Genomic DNA, 16,109 nt, shown 5'->3' on the forward strand with positions numbered 1-16,109 from the left:
GTTAATGTACACACACATAAAAACAGGACAGATTTATTTCAGAATAAACCTAGGAGGGACCACTCTGGCACTGGAGCCCAGACCAAGAGCTCTCTACTAGGCTATGGGTCTTTAATAGGGTCATGGGGAGGGGGCATTCAGTGAGAGAGGGTCGTGGCTCCCTGCCAAAGACAAGCCTAGAGAGAACACAAGCAGTGATGGCTGCCCAAGGACGGGGCTTGGGAACGCGCAGGAGTAGTGCCTACTATCAAGAGTAGAGCACAGCTGATAGTTTGAGTTCCCAAGTGCCAGTGGGGGTGGTTTAGAGGCTTCTTTGACCAAGACGGTGGTGGTGAGAATCCTTTACAGATGTGCCCAGATTTCTCTGCCTCATTCCCTCTAGATTACTTTGTAGCTACTGGAGTTATTATTGTCTCTGCTTTTTCTACTTTAAAATTTCGATTGAAGAGAAAGATTCGAAAAGCCTGTTTGCCCGAATCCCGAGAAAGAAAACCGAAACTGAAGGCTAGAGGAGAAAGGAAACCGAAACCACGCTCCGGTATAAAAGATGGGCTGGGCGGCCAGAGGAGCCCAGTACTTCCCGTCCTTGGCGCGCAAGGAACTCGGCGCTTCCCCTGCAGCTCGGGGTGAGTCCGCATTCCTCCCCTCTTTTTGGGTTGGGCACGCGCTCAGCGGCTGTTTGGAGGCAGCAGGTCCAGGGTTCCCGTCGGGTGGGGCCTTGGAGAGGTTTGCGGGTATTCGGGAGTGGGAGGGGCTGGCGCATCTCTAACCTGAGGGGGTTCGAGGTTTCCTTGCGCCTTTGAATAGAGAAGACGGGAGGTGGCTGGGGGCGTGTGGGCACGGGGAGCCATGGCCCTCGGAGTTGGGAGGAGGCAGCTGAGCGGGAGCGCGGCCCCAGGAGGCTGAGGCGGGTGGGTGCGAGGGCAGTGGGCAGCAGGCAGAGACAGGGAACCGCAGTCCTGGTGAGCGCGGGAAGCTTAGGAATGGACACGTTTGTTCAGGCCCTCGCGGGGTCCTCTCCAAAAGGACCTTGGGCTTCTGAGGAGTAATAGGGGACCTCAGATCTGGGCACAGCCAATAAAGGTGGACGCTGACAGCAGTGAATTTGCTGCTGTCAAGAAATAAAGCACAGTAGGGCGCCTCACACTTGCAGAATCGGAACCTCTCCCATGGGATTTCTGAGCACTCTTAAATCTTAGCAGCTTCAGACAGTTTATGTCTTACTCTCCCAAGAGTTAAAAGAATGTATTCACGCACGGGGGGGGGGGGGCAGGTGTTGATTTTCTGTGGTAGCTAATCAATTATCAGAAGCGTAGCGGCTTAAAGCTATGCAAATTTATTGCTTTTTATATTCTGTGGATCAGAAGACCCGGCCCAAGCGAGGATCGCACTTGGCTGAACGCAAGGTGTCCGAAGGGCGGCCTTCCTCTCCAGCCCCGCTGCTTATTCAGGTTTTTAGAATGAGTTAAGTTCTCGTAGCCAGAGGACACAGGCTCCCTGCTTTCTTGCTATCTGTTGGCTGAGGGTTACTCTTGGCCCTTAAGAGTCCACTCAGGGCCCTGCCCTTTGGCTGTCTCACCCGATGGCTATGCCTCCCAAGCTCCGAGTGTTCTGTGACGTGTCTTTCATACGGTAACCTGGTCACTGGGGAAGCTGTCCCGTTAAATTCGCAATCCCGCAGCTCTCATCCAGAAGAGATTATAAGGCCTTACACCAAGGTGGTGGAGTGCCGGAGACCATCCTATACTCTGCTCACTGCCGTGGGCCAGGTCTTCCCCACAGAGGAATGCACCATCTTGGATCATGCGGCGTCCCATTCTCTTCCATGATTTCTCTTCTTCCACTTTCTTGCCTTTCCTGACTTCTTATTTTTTACACATTGCTTGAATCAGATTCCAAATACAATCCTGACAATACCGTGATTAGATGATAGACTTTCAAGTTTCTTTTAATTTCTTGAAATGAGTTTGTGTGTCCTGTAGAGATTTGCCTAGCTCTTGTGGTGTCCTTTCACGATTCTCTGATCCCTACAGTGTCTTGTAAATTATTCATTACTGGTATAGTTTTTTTTTTTTTTTTTTTTTTTGGTTTTTCTCCGGTACCGGGAACTGAACTCACGACCTTGCGCTTGCCAGGCAGGCGCTTTTGCTGCTGAGCTAAATCCCCAGCCCCCTACTGGTATAGTTTTGATCAAATTGAGTTTTAATGTCTTTTGATGGGTGGGCTGCAGTACAACCCTGGCAATACACTTGCCTCTATTTCTGGCACAATACTTACTCTATTTTTTGTCCTGTCACTTGAAAACACGTTATCTGTTAATACATTAGGAGCTATAAAATGGTTGTATTCTTATTCTGTCTCTGCTCCGCAGTTGCACTGCTTCCTGAAACTCTCCCTCTTAAGAGTGTTTTGCAAGAAAGGCAAAACAAATTCTGATTCTAGGTACTATTTTTTGACATTGTCTATAGATAATACTCTGAACTTTTGTTGAGAAAGGTGAGTGACAGCGTAATTCTTCTATTTCTTCTGTAATTTCTATTCTGAGCTTCTCAATTTGGTTGTTATAGTAGTTATTTTTATACCACCAAGATTTATCAAATTTCCTAGTATCCTGTAACATTAATCTTGTTACTTGTTTTTATGTTGCATCAAAAGTAGAAAAGCCAGCAAACAATAGTTATAAAAATTATGAGTCTGTACATATTATTCCTTGTAGAAGCAATCTCTATGTTTGGCTAGGAAAAGTAGTTCTGTATCAATGAGATTAATAACTGAAATAGACTTTCTGAATTGAAAGCATCATGGACTCTGTTATTTTTCCTTATATCTCTCTTTAATTTTCTGGATCAAAAGTACCCTCACTGGTTTTTATTAGCCTTGTTTCCTCTCATAATCATTTTTCTGAACTTTCTTTAAACAACCTGATCATTTAAGATATATGGCTGATGGCATTCCTATCTTCTTTATGTCTACTTATGCGTTTTTGTCTTCTCAATGAATTGCATGATTTGTTGGATGCAGAAATCTAGTTTTAAGGTATTTCCCTTTAGAAGGCTGAAAATACTACTTTCTTTTATTAAAATATCCAGCAACATTGCTTATGTTGGTTCTTTGGACTGTATGCCAGGCACTATTTGAAACAGTTTGTATGCATCAGTTCATACAGTTTAATAACTTGGAAACATAGACACAAGTTTAACATTATTGTTTCACTTTATAGATGAGTAAATTAAGCCACAGAGAAGGTACATAACATAACTAAAAGAACTGTACATTATGTCTGAGAGCTAGGTTTAAAACTCACAAAATATATAAGTAGTATTCATACTGTTATGCTCTTCACATGTGTTCTACAATATAGTACTTTCATTTCTTCTCAGCTATCTATGTTTATGTCTATTCTTAGAGTTCTGCAGCATTAACCAGGTGTGCCTAAGTGTGGTTTCCTTTTATGTCATCTCTGCTCAGCATTTGGAGAAAGTTTTGAATATAAGAATTTGTTTTCTTTATTTCCAGTCTGATCTTTATGCTACTGAAATATGAGAGGACTGAAATACACAGCAGACAATAAATTAGAAGAAAATCACAGTAAAATACACATTGCCACAAAGACCCCTCAAACTATACACTCTCACTTCAATGCACTTACCCCATCCACCACTCTTGCCACTTTCCTAAGCAGTTCTAGAAATCCTCTTTCACGTGTGTCTTTATGAGATGTGTTAAAAATATAGTGAATGTTACTGCCCTCTGCCATCCAACAGAAAGGTAGGCTGATGAAAACATTATGCCTTCATCTACCTTACCAGATCTGGCACTGTGTGACTTCTGGCTCTCCCCCCAAATCAAAATGCCAGTGAAAAGTAAATTTGTTGATTTGATTCAGGTCTTTGAGACAGCCACAACAGTACAACTAAAGACATTCACGAAAAAATCTTCCAGAATATGCCATGCACAGGAATCTAATGATCTCAATGAATACAAACATTATATGTGATAAACATATCATGATAAGATACAATGGTAAGAATGAAATAATGATAAGAATGCAAATGGGGGAAGGGGATTTAGAGGGAGGTAGGTGAAAGTGGGATTAAGGAAAAAAGGAACAAGCTACGCTATGTATAGGTACCTTCTCAAGGTAAATGAGTTTCATGTACTGTAAATATATACTTAAGACATAAAATAAAACGAAGTGGCAAGAATGATGGGATGTGCCAGAGAGATCATTTTGCAGAAGATTCATGACAATGTAATGTTAAAGAAAAGTTAAGCATTCACTGTATTTTTATCACACCTTGTGTACCTTTGATTAATTTTATGGATACCTATTTTGGAATCCTAGTTCTCTTAACACTGCCATTGCTAGTAGGTGGACTTAGAACTTTGTTTTAGTTACGTTGTGCTAGTTGCTGACACAAAATAACTGATACACAAAGGGAGAAAGTTATTTTAGCTCACAGGTTGTCAAAGTTTAAGTTCATAATTGGCTGGCTCCATGGCAGGGTGGCTTGGCAGAGGGGCATCTCAGAGAAGAACAAATTCATGGCTCCAAAAAGGTAGCAAAGCAAACAAGATCCTAACAGGGTTTTTGTCTCTTTATCTTATCCAGGTTACTAGGGACAGACAGCCACTCACACCCTATTTCCAGTGTCCTTGAGCCTAGCATTGCACCATGAATCAATTCCAGCATCACACAATCTAGATCCAGCCACCTCTGAAAAAGTACCACCTATAATTGCATAAAGCAGTGGGGGAACATCCAAACACAAGCTGTAACAAACTTTTTCACGGATCACTGATATTTCACAGTTATTTTTCCTTTGAAAAAATCCATTTATTATCTAGTTCTTCCCTCTAAGAAATCTCTTGGACTATCACTCCCAGATTGATTGAAAACTTGGTATTACCACAAGTTCTATTTACTGTTGCCCTTATTAATATTTTTATGAAATTATGTTTGTAATTTTGAGAGCATTAGCTCTCACTTGCTTTATCTCCTTACTGTAGTTGGCTATTATTATTTTATTTGATAATAATTTTTTTCAATATTAATTAGAAATTTTTGAAGATCTGCTCTGTTCCTGAATTATGGTTATTCATATCGTTTCTTCTGACTTTTGTTTTTGGTGTCATTCTTCTCAGTTGACTGGAGATTTGTGTGTGTGTGTGTGTGTGTGTGTGTGTGTGTGTGTGTGTGTTTCATTCAGTGATTATGACAGGTGCACAGGTGGTTGATAATATTTTCTGCCTGCCTGTCCTTTAAATGAGAGAGGATGAGAAGTAGGGATGACTGAATTTACTTAAATGTTAAAAGCATGTATGTGTTTAGAGTAAAGTTTCACAGGGAAGCTTTCTGTGGGGAATGTGAGAGGAGAGCGGGCAGGCAGGCTATGGTGTCTCTTGGTTGTCCAAGTAAGAACAATTTTATTCTTCTACCATGGCTATTATTGAAAAGCAGTGCCATGTCTAACAGGCACCCAAATCTCACTAGTACTTATGGTTATTTAATTTAAAAACATTATTTCAGTTTATTCATATTATTTCTTCAAACAATTTCTGAGTTGTTAGGACATTAATACTTAGGAAATTGTTTGGAGTGAGCCACTTAACAAAGGAAGTGATTAGGTACTTGGTTTGTCCTAGTAGTTTCATGATAATGTTAAGGGTGCTGTGACTGTCTGGTAACATATGAATGAACTTATTTCTCCCTGTGGCATCAGACATTATCTTTTCTGAAGCTCTTTTTTCCTCTATAACATAGCTGAGCTTAAGTTTTTCTTGCTTGCTTAGTTCTCACTAATTTCTCTCTTACTGCTCAATCTGGGTCAGTTTGGAGAACTGAAAGAAGATACTACAGGTACTGTGCAAATGAAATTAGGAATGGCTTGAAATGCATGAGTTTTCAGGAAAATGTTTTACCTCATTACCTGGGCACGGCCCTTCAAAATCTGATCCATATCTGCCTTGCCGGCATCGTCTCTTGTCAGTCACTCTGTGCTTTGCCATGTACAATGACCTGCAGAATGTCGCACTACTTGTGTAGTTCCACATCTCTGCACATGAAACAGGCGCCGTTTTTGCTACCTAGAATGCCATCCTTGCTATCTCCTGTATTCTCCAGTGTGTTTCCTTAATCCTTCACCACCTTTTCAACTGGTGCTCAAAACTTCAGAACACAGGATTCGATCCCTGCAATTGAATGGAAAGAGTCTCCATTCCCTTCTGGTTTCCTATGCCATGCCTACTGGAACAATCAGCACATGACACTGCACTGTTTGATTTCATGCTCGTTAAGCCCCGCTGGGGTGTGAGGATTGTGTTCCACACATCCTTGCCCCTGCTGCAGCAAATACAATGCTTGACAAAGAGCAGGCGCTCTGCAAATCTTTAGAAAAGACAATAACTGAGTGACTGGGAAATCATGCTTACACTCCTAGCTCCACTGTTTCCTAAACGTTCCAGCACACAATAATTTCTTCTTTCTTCAAATGTACTCTTTTTTACAGTGATACATTTTCTTCCTTTATCATTTGAATATTGAAATTAGCATCACCATTATATGTTCCTGTTCTTTAATGTCATAGAATAAGTGTGTCTGTCTATCTATCTACCATCTATCTATCTGTCATCTATCTGTCATCTCTGTCTACCTATCAATCATCTATCTGCCTATTTATCTGTCTATCAGCTATCAACTATCTCTGTCATCTATCATCTATCTGTCATCTGTGTCTGTCTACCTATCAATTATCTACCTGTCTATCAGCTATCAACTATCTCTGTCTATTATCTCCCTCTCTCTATCTATCAACTCTGTCTGTCTATCTATCTATCTATCTATCTATCTATCTATCTATCTGTCTATCTATCTACTTTCCATCCTATTTAATGCTTAACAACCCTAGTAGATTGTCTGGCAAATGTCTCAATATTTATTTTCATGACAAAATGTTCAAGGCCATTTTCTTCTACCTCATTGGTTCTGTTTCAGTTTTTTTGCAGACTTTTTCTTCTCTCCAGTGCTATTTATTAAATATTAATAAGCCTAAAAGTTGAGTTATGTCCCTTTCTCTTCTCCTGTGATGCTCTCTCTTTCTGTGGAGGATGTTCATCTGTACCAGTGCCCTTCTTTATACTAACACTCAGATGATCTTATGCTCAAATCTCTCTCAAGCCTGTGTTTGACCTCTACACCTGTACTTGTACTAGATTCTACAACATGGTCAATGGTAAGTCTTGAAAAACCAAGTAAGTTCAAGTTGTCCACAGATGAACTCATCATCTTTGCCTCACTTGAATCCCATTCCATGGTTTCCCATCTTGGGATGGGTTAGTCGTTCATCTTGTTGCAGGAGTGAGAACCCTATGACTCATTTTTGATGGCTCCCTTCTGCTCTCTTCTTTTCCATATCTGATCCACTACCAAATTATCTCAGATTCTCCTTCTGAATGTACTTCAAACAAATCCATATCTCTCGCGCTTTTTTTTTTTTTTTTTTAGCTCAAACCCACATCAAAGTAGTTGCATCAAACTATTGTACCATTATCATCCATCTGAATAGTAGCTTTTCTCTGTTTTATTGACCAAAACTGTGCTCCAAACTTTCCCATTCTATTTGCTGTACTCTAGTTGGAATAATCTTCTCTGAATTCAGAGCCATCAAAGTTTTACCAGCTTAAATCCATAGATGGTTACTTTTAACTCTAGGATGGAGAGAAAATTCTGTAACGTGCCCTCAAAAGCTCTCCATGTCCTAACATTTCTCTCTGGCACAGCTATCGTCTTCTGTCACGTTCTGTATTTCAGCTCTATTGGCTTGTTTTAAGACCCTGGTTCCATCCACATTCCTCATGCTGCAGGGCTGCTGCATGTGGTGTTCTGATGTTTCCCTTGCTGTGAATACTATTCTCATTTTTGCCTAATTCTTGTTTAATTCTTTGGAACTCATCTCTACTCAGTTTTATTTACAAAAGCTTCCTCTGACCTCCTTGAAATTTTTATATTTGTGATTTCCCATTGTTTGTATGATTATATCATTAAAAATTTCTTTTGTGATAGATTTGCAGTTCCTTGAGAGTTAAGTGCATGTTGACTATGTTAATTATGTTCATTCTTGTATTCCCAGTGTCTAAGTTTTTGCTTGGCACATGTGGTCATTCAGCGCATAATTTCTTATTTTTCTTCTATCTTTGCAGGTCTGCTGTTTTCATTACTAACTACCATTTAGAGCACCCAGAGTAATGGATATTTGCCAGTTCCAATTAAAGGAAGAGATGGAAGCAAGAATGGGTAATTGTCAAGTTTAAGTACTTAAAGTATTATAAAATATAATCTATGTAGATTTAAAGGAATTAAAATAATTATATTATTGTTTCTTATTTTTCAAATAATTACTAAATCTGAGTTTATTTAAAAACAACTGACAAAAATGAATTCTTTTTTCTTTTTTTTAGATAAATGTACGCCATTTTTAGAGCATATGTCATCATTTATTTTGGACCAATTGCCAAAGGCTGAGTGAGTATTTTTGTAGTAATAAGGAGGTATGAGAGAATATATTTCCTTGTTTTTTTTGTATATCTATTTGACTTCATACTGGTCTAGTTACATGTATCTCAGTGTGCATATATATATATACATTTATAATATATACATTATATCTATGATATATACATTGAGCAAATTCAGTTATTCATGGTAATGCTGAAATGATAAGAGCAATGCTACTGCTCTTTTGGATCCCATTTCAATGATATATTTTAACTTTCTATTTTTGTTTTAGATATTCCAGTTTATTCAATGATTTTGTTGAGTCTGAATATTTTCTGATTGATGGGGATTCATTACTTATCACATGTATATGTGAGAAATTATTAAAGGAGGGACAAAATCTGCATTTCTTCTATCTGGTGGAACGCTATCTCATGGAATTTATTGATAAAGGAGGACAATTTACCATAGTTTTCTTCCAGGTAACATGACAGTTGAGTTTGTCTCTGTAATTTCAGGACTAAAACAAAATTCTTTAAATTATTTGATAAGTAGGTTTCCATTATTACAAAGTAAAATATATCTTAGAATTTCAGAAAAATTGAAGGGAAAAAGAGGAAAAAAAATTACCTGAACTCCCAGTATTGAGCAATGACCACAGTAGTTTATTATTGCTGTTTATTTTCTTTTTCTTTTTTTTTTTTTTGTTTTTTCTCCGGTACCAGGAACCGAACTCACGACCTTGCACTTGCCAGGCAGGCGCTTTGCCACTGAGCTAAATCCCCAGCCCCTGCTGTTTATTTTCAATAAAAGAATTTTATTATCAGGACACACTGAATCATGCTGGTGAGGGGAAAATTTCAGTAGGGGCCAAATTATTAGTTCTTCAACTCTGAGAACTAACTCTGTCTTTAAAACTCAGCAGTAAATTTACTTGAGTATGAAATAAAATATATTGGACTCTAGGCAAACTCCACAACCCTGGCTTGCATTTATTTGCACAGTAGTAAATATCTGCAAGAGAATACCACATTTGGTTTCCTTATGATTAATATAATTAATTACATTTCAATGACTTAAAATACAGATATGTATAACCCCTACTACTTCTTCCTAGTGCTACTCTGAAAGGTAACTAATATGCCATTCAAAGACTTTGGTATGGATCTCTCCAATCATTTTGCTTTCCACATTACTGTTATAATTCTGAATATTGCTGAATGCTTTCCAGCAATGTTTTGAAAAACCAGCCAGCATTCTGGACTAATGTTTACAAGCTCCACACATTACTTTGGTCTGCTGAGATACACCTACACAACTGAAGGAAGGTACCCAGAGCAATCCTGTAGAATAAAGAGGGACACCTCTGCTCCCCAGGAGAGATGATTTATACCTGCCACTTGCTTTTTACATATTTTCTGTCCATTTTATTTTTTTTTTTGGTGACAGGGCCTCACTATGCAGTTCAGGATGGCCTTGAGTTTATTTTGTAGCCCAGGCTGGTCTCGAACTTGCAATGATACTCCTGCCTCAGCCTCCCAAGTGCTGAGATTACAGGCATGTGCCACCACGCCCAGCTGTCCATTTTCTTTTTTTTTTGTTTTGTTTTTTTTCAGGTACCGGGAATCGAACTCACTACTTGTGCTTGCTAGGCAGACGCTGTGCTGCTGAGCTAAATCCTCAGCCCTTCTTTTTGAAATGAGATTAGAGAGGAAAAAAATTAGTGAATGGGAAGGTAAAATATGGAAAACCCTGAGTATTATGTTTGCGGACAGGAGATATATACTTTTAAATCCAAATTGTGATTTATAGCAAATATTTGTAAAATGGTGATCAAAATGTAAAGGTCTACTCCCTTGCTATATGACACAACAAAACTATGTTAGATTTTATTCCTTTAATTAATTATGTTTAACAAGTAACTTAGAGAACTGCTAATGAAACTTTCGAAATAATGTAATTCACCATCTCCTCCTTACAGGATGCTGAGTATACCTACTTCAGTGTTCCTGAGCTTCTTCCTTTGAGAACTGCTTTAATTCTTCATCTTCAGAAAAATACTCACATCAATGTTTGTACTCAATTTACCGGGTGCTTATCAAAGGAGTGGAAAACGTTCCTGGATGAGAATTACCCATATTTCGTGATAGTTGCAGATGAAGGCCTGAACCCTCTGCAAACACACCTTTTCAACTTTTTAATCATTCAGTCGTGGTCAATGAGAGTCAGTGTTGTACTTTTTTCTGGGCAAACCGCTGATATTCTTCGACTGTATGCATACTTTATGCCAAGTCTATACCCCAACCAGAAGTTTTTCAAGGAGGTAATTTACATCTGTAAGACAATGTTTTAGAATTGTGCAAAATTTTCTAAATTACTCACTTTTGTTTTGCCCTTTTATATGGGAATTTTCAAAGCTTTAACAGAGAGATAGAAAAAATTGATAGCAATAATTCTAATAAATAATAGCAATCGTGCAAATGTACTATTTATTTAGTATTTATTATTACATAATAGTGTTCAAACTTCTCTTGAATGATTTTTGTTTAACTTTCACAGTCAAACCATAGGGCCTATATTAACATCACCTAAATTTTACAGGTGAGGAAATAAATATCTGAATAGTCTTATGTTTATCAACACCAAATGGGTAATAAAACCTGGATCTGAAAAGACAAAGTGCAGCTCCAGCCCCTGCATTCTTAACCACTGTGTGGTATATTGACTCCAACTGAATAAAGGCCAGGGGTGTATTAAGAGAGATATGAAAAGGGCTGAGGGTATAGCTCAGCGGCACAAATGCCTGCCTGGCAAGCACAAAGTCCTGAGTTCGATTCTTGGTACCAAAAGCAAACAAACAAACAAAAAACAACAACAAAACAAGAGAGGCAAAAAAGTTATGTATGTGTTGCTGAGACACTCCTGTGCAGTGAATTTACCATGGTGTCCTTTAACAAATGGCACAGTGGAGCAGGTCAGTGAGGAAGGAAAAGGTTAAGATGGTTCTTTTTAAACATTAACTCCCTAGCAGGATAATTCTTCAAGTTTTTAGAAATTTTGTTTCATGCTTCTATTATTTTGCTGTATTGGTATATTTGCCAACTACTTTATTGAAAATTTTGAAGTAAAAATGTATATTGACTTCATAAACACATCTAGTTTCTATTTATTTTCACTACTTGTAGTGAATTCTGAATATTTTTTGTTGTTGTTGTTTTTTCTGGTACCAGGAATTGAACTCACAGCCTTGCACTTGCTGGGCAGGTGCTGTGCTGCTGAGCTAAATCCCCAGCCCTGTGAATATTAAGATTATTCTACATTTCATAAATATTTTGGGGTCAGTTAACATTTGAGAATTGTGCCATACCCACAGTATATTTGGAGACATCCAGATGATATGAAACAATAAAATAGTTTGCTTTATTTTAGTTAGCATTCCTATCATTAAATTATTTCTGACTCTGCCTGCTGAAAGAAGGATCAGTTCTGGGATTCACTTTTATATTGGGAAAAAATATTATTATCACTGCATTCACTTTATTTTGTTATGGCAATGTACTGATCTCAGTTTTAGGAACATCTTACAAACATCCTTCCCAATTGCTCCTAAGGAATAATTTTTCTTAAATAAAGGATTTTACTTCTGATAAAAAAATGTACTTCTAATTTAGTTGAACATTCAGTTTAAAAAGGTTTTAGTAACCAGTTTGAACACTATCTGAAGTAGAATTAAAATGTGATGAGGTACATTTCATTAATTCATTTGAGTGCTACTTGAAAACAACTAAAAATATTGGTAGGGGTTATTGTTGGTGCAATAGGTATATGTGGGGATTTTATGCTATTAATGTGTGTGTTTGAAATTTGTTATAATAACATACATTGCTTTTGGGGGAACATTGCAATGTTTTAGAATTACATTGTGATAATGGTTGCACAACTTGATGAATTTACTAAAAGCCATTGAACTGTACATTTAAAATAAGTGAATTTCAGTAAACCAACAGAAATTAATAATATTATTTTAGCTATCTTGTGAATATATGTATATATATATTCCCCTTCTTTCTTTCTTTCCTTTCTCCTTTCCCTCATCCCAGTTCTTTCCTTTTGAGCAGCTACTTTCCCTTTCACAATATCTATTGTACTTTTTGAATTTTGTTTACTTTTTCAGTTTCTTACACTAGGGAAAATATATGATGTTTACATTGTGGGTCTGATTTACTTCACTTATGAGTATAGCTAATGCTTATTTTTTTTGACCAATTTTGCATGCTTATATCTGGTAATCTGAACAACTACTTTGAAGATAACAATATGCAATATAATACTTTTGTTGATTTCCTATCATCTTGTTTTGAAATTCTTTTTCAAAAGAATCATTTTTAATGTTTTTAAAAGTTTTATTCTCTTTAAAATAAGAGTAAAATAAGTGAACTTTATATTATTTTATTTATAACTTTATGAAGCTCTTAAAAAATAAGGCTCACTATGTACTTAACAAAGATAAAATAGTGCTGTCCTGCAGGCTTTAAAAAGGTTAAATTCCACTAATGTAATTTTTTAAATGTAGGAGTATATTATAACAATTGTATCTTAAATGTCTGATTTTCTGTACTTGCAAAACACTTAGATGACAATTTACCTGAACTTTTGTATTTTTTTTTCAGAATGAGAAGTGCATCCAACGTGCTTATAAAACGTTGCTTAGATGTTTGAAAGAATATAGAGTTTTATCATTAGAACCTGTCTTTAACAATTTAGCTTCGAAACATATGATGGAAGAGGTAATGATACATTAAAAATAATTCTTTTGTTTGATATTTTTTAATTATAGAAAAGTTTCAAAATAGTTTGTTTCTTATTACTTCTTTCCCAGTTTCCTCTGATGATAATTTCTTATATAAAATGATGCATTTATCAAAACCAGAAAATTACCATTGGTATAGTACTGTTAACTCAGTCTCACATCTTATTCAATTTTTACTTATTTTTCCACTAATATTCTTCTTTTTCCCTTTTTGATTTCTGCTTTCCTCCAGTCTGAAATAGGTTTGTCTTTCCTTGTCATTCATGATCTTGATATTTTTGAAGCTTATTGATAATTTTATAAAAATATACTTGGGCTGGTCTGATGGTCAGTACTGACTGCAATGAGGCTATGCATTTTTAGCAAGATTGTTATTGAACTAATGCTGTATGCTGTGTGCGCAGTAGCAAGGGGTTAGTGATGGTTCTGTCTCCACTCTGGTGAAGCTGGGACTTTGAGAGCTTTCTTGCTTATGCAGTAAATAAGTACCTTGTGGGAGATGCTTTGTGACTATCCACATTGTCTTTATTCCTAAATTTTTACTGATTAATTTTAGTAATCATCAGTGGATCTTGTTTGCAATAGTTATTGCTGATATTTTTGCCTAGTGATGATTTTCCATTTAACTTTTTACTTTTACATTTATTAAATACAATTCTACCATAACAAGGGGCTATCTTAGTTTTGCATTTATTTACTTACTTAGTATTTTATGTAGGCCAGTATGGACTAGTTAGTATTTGATGTATAAGCTAAAATCCAATATAACAATTTTGTAGCTCACGTTGCTCCAGGTTTGAGCACTAGAGACTCCTTTATATTGGCACTTGTGTTCTTCTATCAGCCTCCTTTATTTTGAGCACTCTCTTCCTTTGTGAAATCCCAAGATGTTTTGGCTTCATCTTGTAGTTTCCTGCCCCAGCTATGAAGTGATCACTTTTGCAAAGAGCTCTGATGGCTGGTTTTTTTTTTTTTTTTTTTTTTCTAATGGCATTGAGAAATCCAAATGTGGGAACTATGTTTGGTCATAGCTGCTGGGGTGTCATTCTGACTCTTCAGTGATGAAGCTAAGAAATATCTGTAAACTAACCCTCTGTTATCACATGTCCACAATTTTAGTTATCTCTCTACCCACCTACATGTCACCTTTTTTTTTTTTTTTTTTTTTTTTTTGGTTTTTCTCTGGTACCGGGAACCGAACTCACGACCTTGTGCTTGCCAGGCAGGCGCTTTGCCGCTGAGCTAAATCCCCAGCCCCTACATGTCACCTTCTTAATGATCTAATCAAATATACAGTCATACTATTCTCCTTTGTTCCATTTCAAATTTTATGGCTTCACTTTAAACTCCTGCTTGTCATTTCTTTTCCATTTATGAGAAATCTGATTTTACTTAACTACAATATATTTACCTATTTGTTAGTTGCATTATAGATATAATGCAGTTTTAGAATTTCTAAATTTATCCTGTGAGAAACATTGACTGGGTAGATGATACCAGTTCTGTGCAGTTTTCTACAGCTTACCCTTGATGTACGAACTCGATTCGTTCCGCGGGCTGGTTGTAACTCAAGTTGTCAACTGAAGGCTCAGGCTCGTCTACACAGCCTTCAGTCTCTCTCCTGTACACAGGCAGATTTCAGCGTCCTCAGAGAGACACTGGCCCAGGATCTCTCAATAAACCCCATACAGGAAAGGACGTTGTCATGTTCCATCCTGAACTCTTTAAGGGTTAAATCTATATCTGAGACCATCTGGAGGCACAAGTGCCCAGTATTCACGTCATAACTCATGACTCTGATCATAAGTTAAAACTAAAACAACTTGCTTGTATGTCAGGCTGGTTGTTACTCAAGGCTCCACCATATGCAGTTTTAAAATATCTCAGTGTTGTCATGCCTTGGTACTCAACTGTGTTGAAATCTATGACATTTGGTGCTTGATGAAAATTTTGCCCTGGTCCACATTGTTTAGTACTCTCTGTGCAAGCTAGAGCTTGTCAGAGTTGACTGCTTCATGACTCACTATCCTTTCTAGTCAAAAGAATTCATTTCATGCTTTTCAGTTTTGGAATTCTTTGTCTCGCCTCCCAGGACCAATTAACAAGTACTATAATGTTCTTCAAAGGTACTCAGGTTAGTTTTTCCTTGCACATTTCCTCTGTGTGGCCTTGTTACTTTTAACATAGTTAGGTTCATTGATAAGTGTATTTCATCTTAGATTCCTCCCACCCATCTTCTGATGGGTTTAATTATCTGTTTACTTTGGAAGGTATTTGAGAGGTATATGAAATATTATTTTGGATCTATAGGTCAATGATATGCAAAAATATACATCCAAAGAAGCAACACTTTCTTCTTTCCTGCTGCTCTGTTTCATTTTCCTCCACTCATCACTCCTTTCTCAAATACTCTTGGTAGGTCCCTTGTGTCTTTAGTCTTGGGTTTAGTCTTCCTATATTTCTTTTCCATGAAAGGTATTTTTCTATATTTTTCTTCCTTTTTTTTTGTTTGGTTTTCTTCCAGTACCAGGAATCGAACTCATGACCTTGCACTTGCCAGGCAGGTGCTATGCCGCAGAGCTAAATCTCCAGGCCCTATTTTTCCTCCTTTTAAAATGAAATACAGTCTATTATAAGTGTTATTTTTTACTCTTTTCTTTCATTTTTTTTTCAATAAGCATGTCTTGGAAATCATTTTAAAGCAGATCATGCATATCTTTACTGCATAGTGTACACTTTTGTGGATGTACTATATTTACCTAACAAATCTATGGTTAGGATTTATCCTGTTTCTAATATTTTACA

The 16,109-nt window shown here is 37.2% G+C and overlaps 1 protein-coding gene across 5 annotated transcripts in view; it reads left to right on the forward strand.

Moving 5' to 3' along the window:
• Positions 1 to 339: 339 nt before the first annotated feature.
• Positions 340 to 16,109, forward strand: part of Ddx60 (DEAD (Asp-Glu-Ala-Asp) box polypeptide 60) — an 85,136-nt gene continuing 69,366 nt past the window's right edge. The window contains exons 1-6 of one of the 5 annotated variants that reach the window (XM_013513454.1): positions 340 to 626; positions 8,200 to 8,293; positions 8,458 to 8,521; positions 8,787 to 8,976; positions 10,476 to 10,817; positions 13,165 to 13,281. In XM_013513454.1, the coding sequence (XP_013368908.1) occupies positions 8,245 to 8,293; positions 8,458 to 8,521; positions 8,787 to 8,976; positions 10,476 to 10,817; positions 13,165 to 13,281 (762 nt within the window). In that variant the 5' untranslated portion in view covers positions 340 to 626; positions 8,200 to 8,244. Of the gene's footprint in view, positions 627 to 671; positions 693 to 1,378; positions 1,465 to 8,199; positions 8,294 to 8,457; positions 8,522 to 8,786; positions 8,977 to 10,475; positions 10,818 to 13,164; positions 13,282 to 16,109 lie in introns of those variants that run through there. The other 4 variants (XM_005373576.2, XM_013513451.1, XM_013513440.1 and 1 more) reach the window with 4 other exon arrangements.

This window comes from Chinchilla lanigera, unplaced genomic scaffold (assembly GCF_000276665.1).
Source record: "Chinchilla lanigera isolate Chin_1 unplaced genomic scaffold, ChiLan1.0 scaffold00002, whole genome shotgun sequence".
Taxonomy (NCBI): domain Eukaryota; kingdom Metazoa; phylum Chordata; class Mammalia; order Rodentia; family Chinchillidae; genus Chinchilla; species Chinchilla lanigera.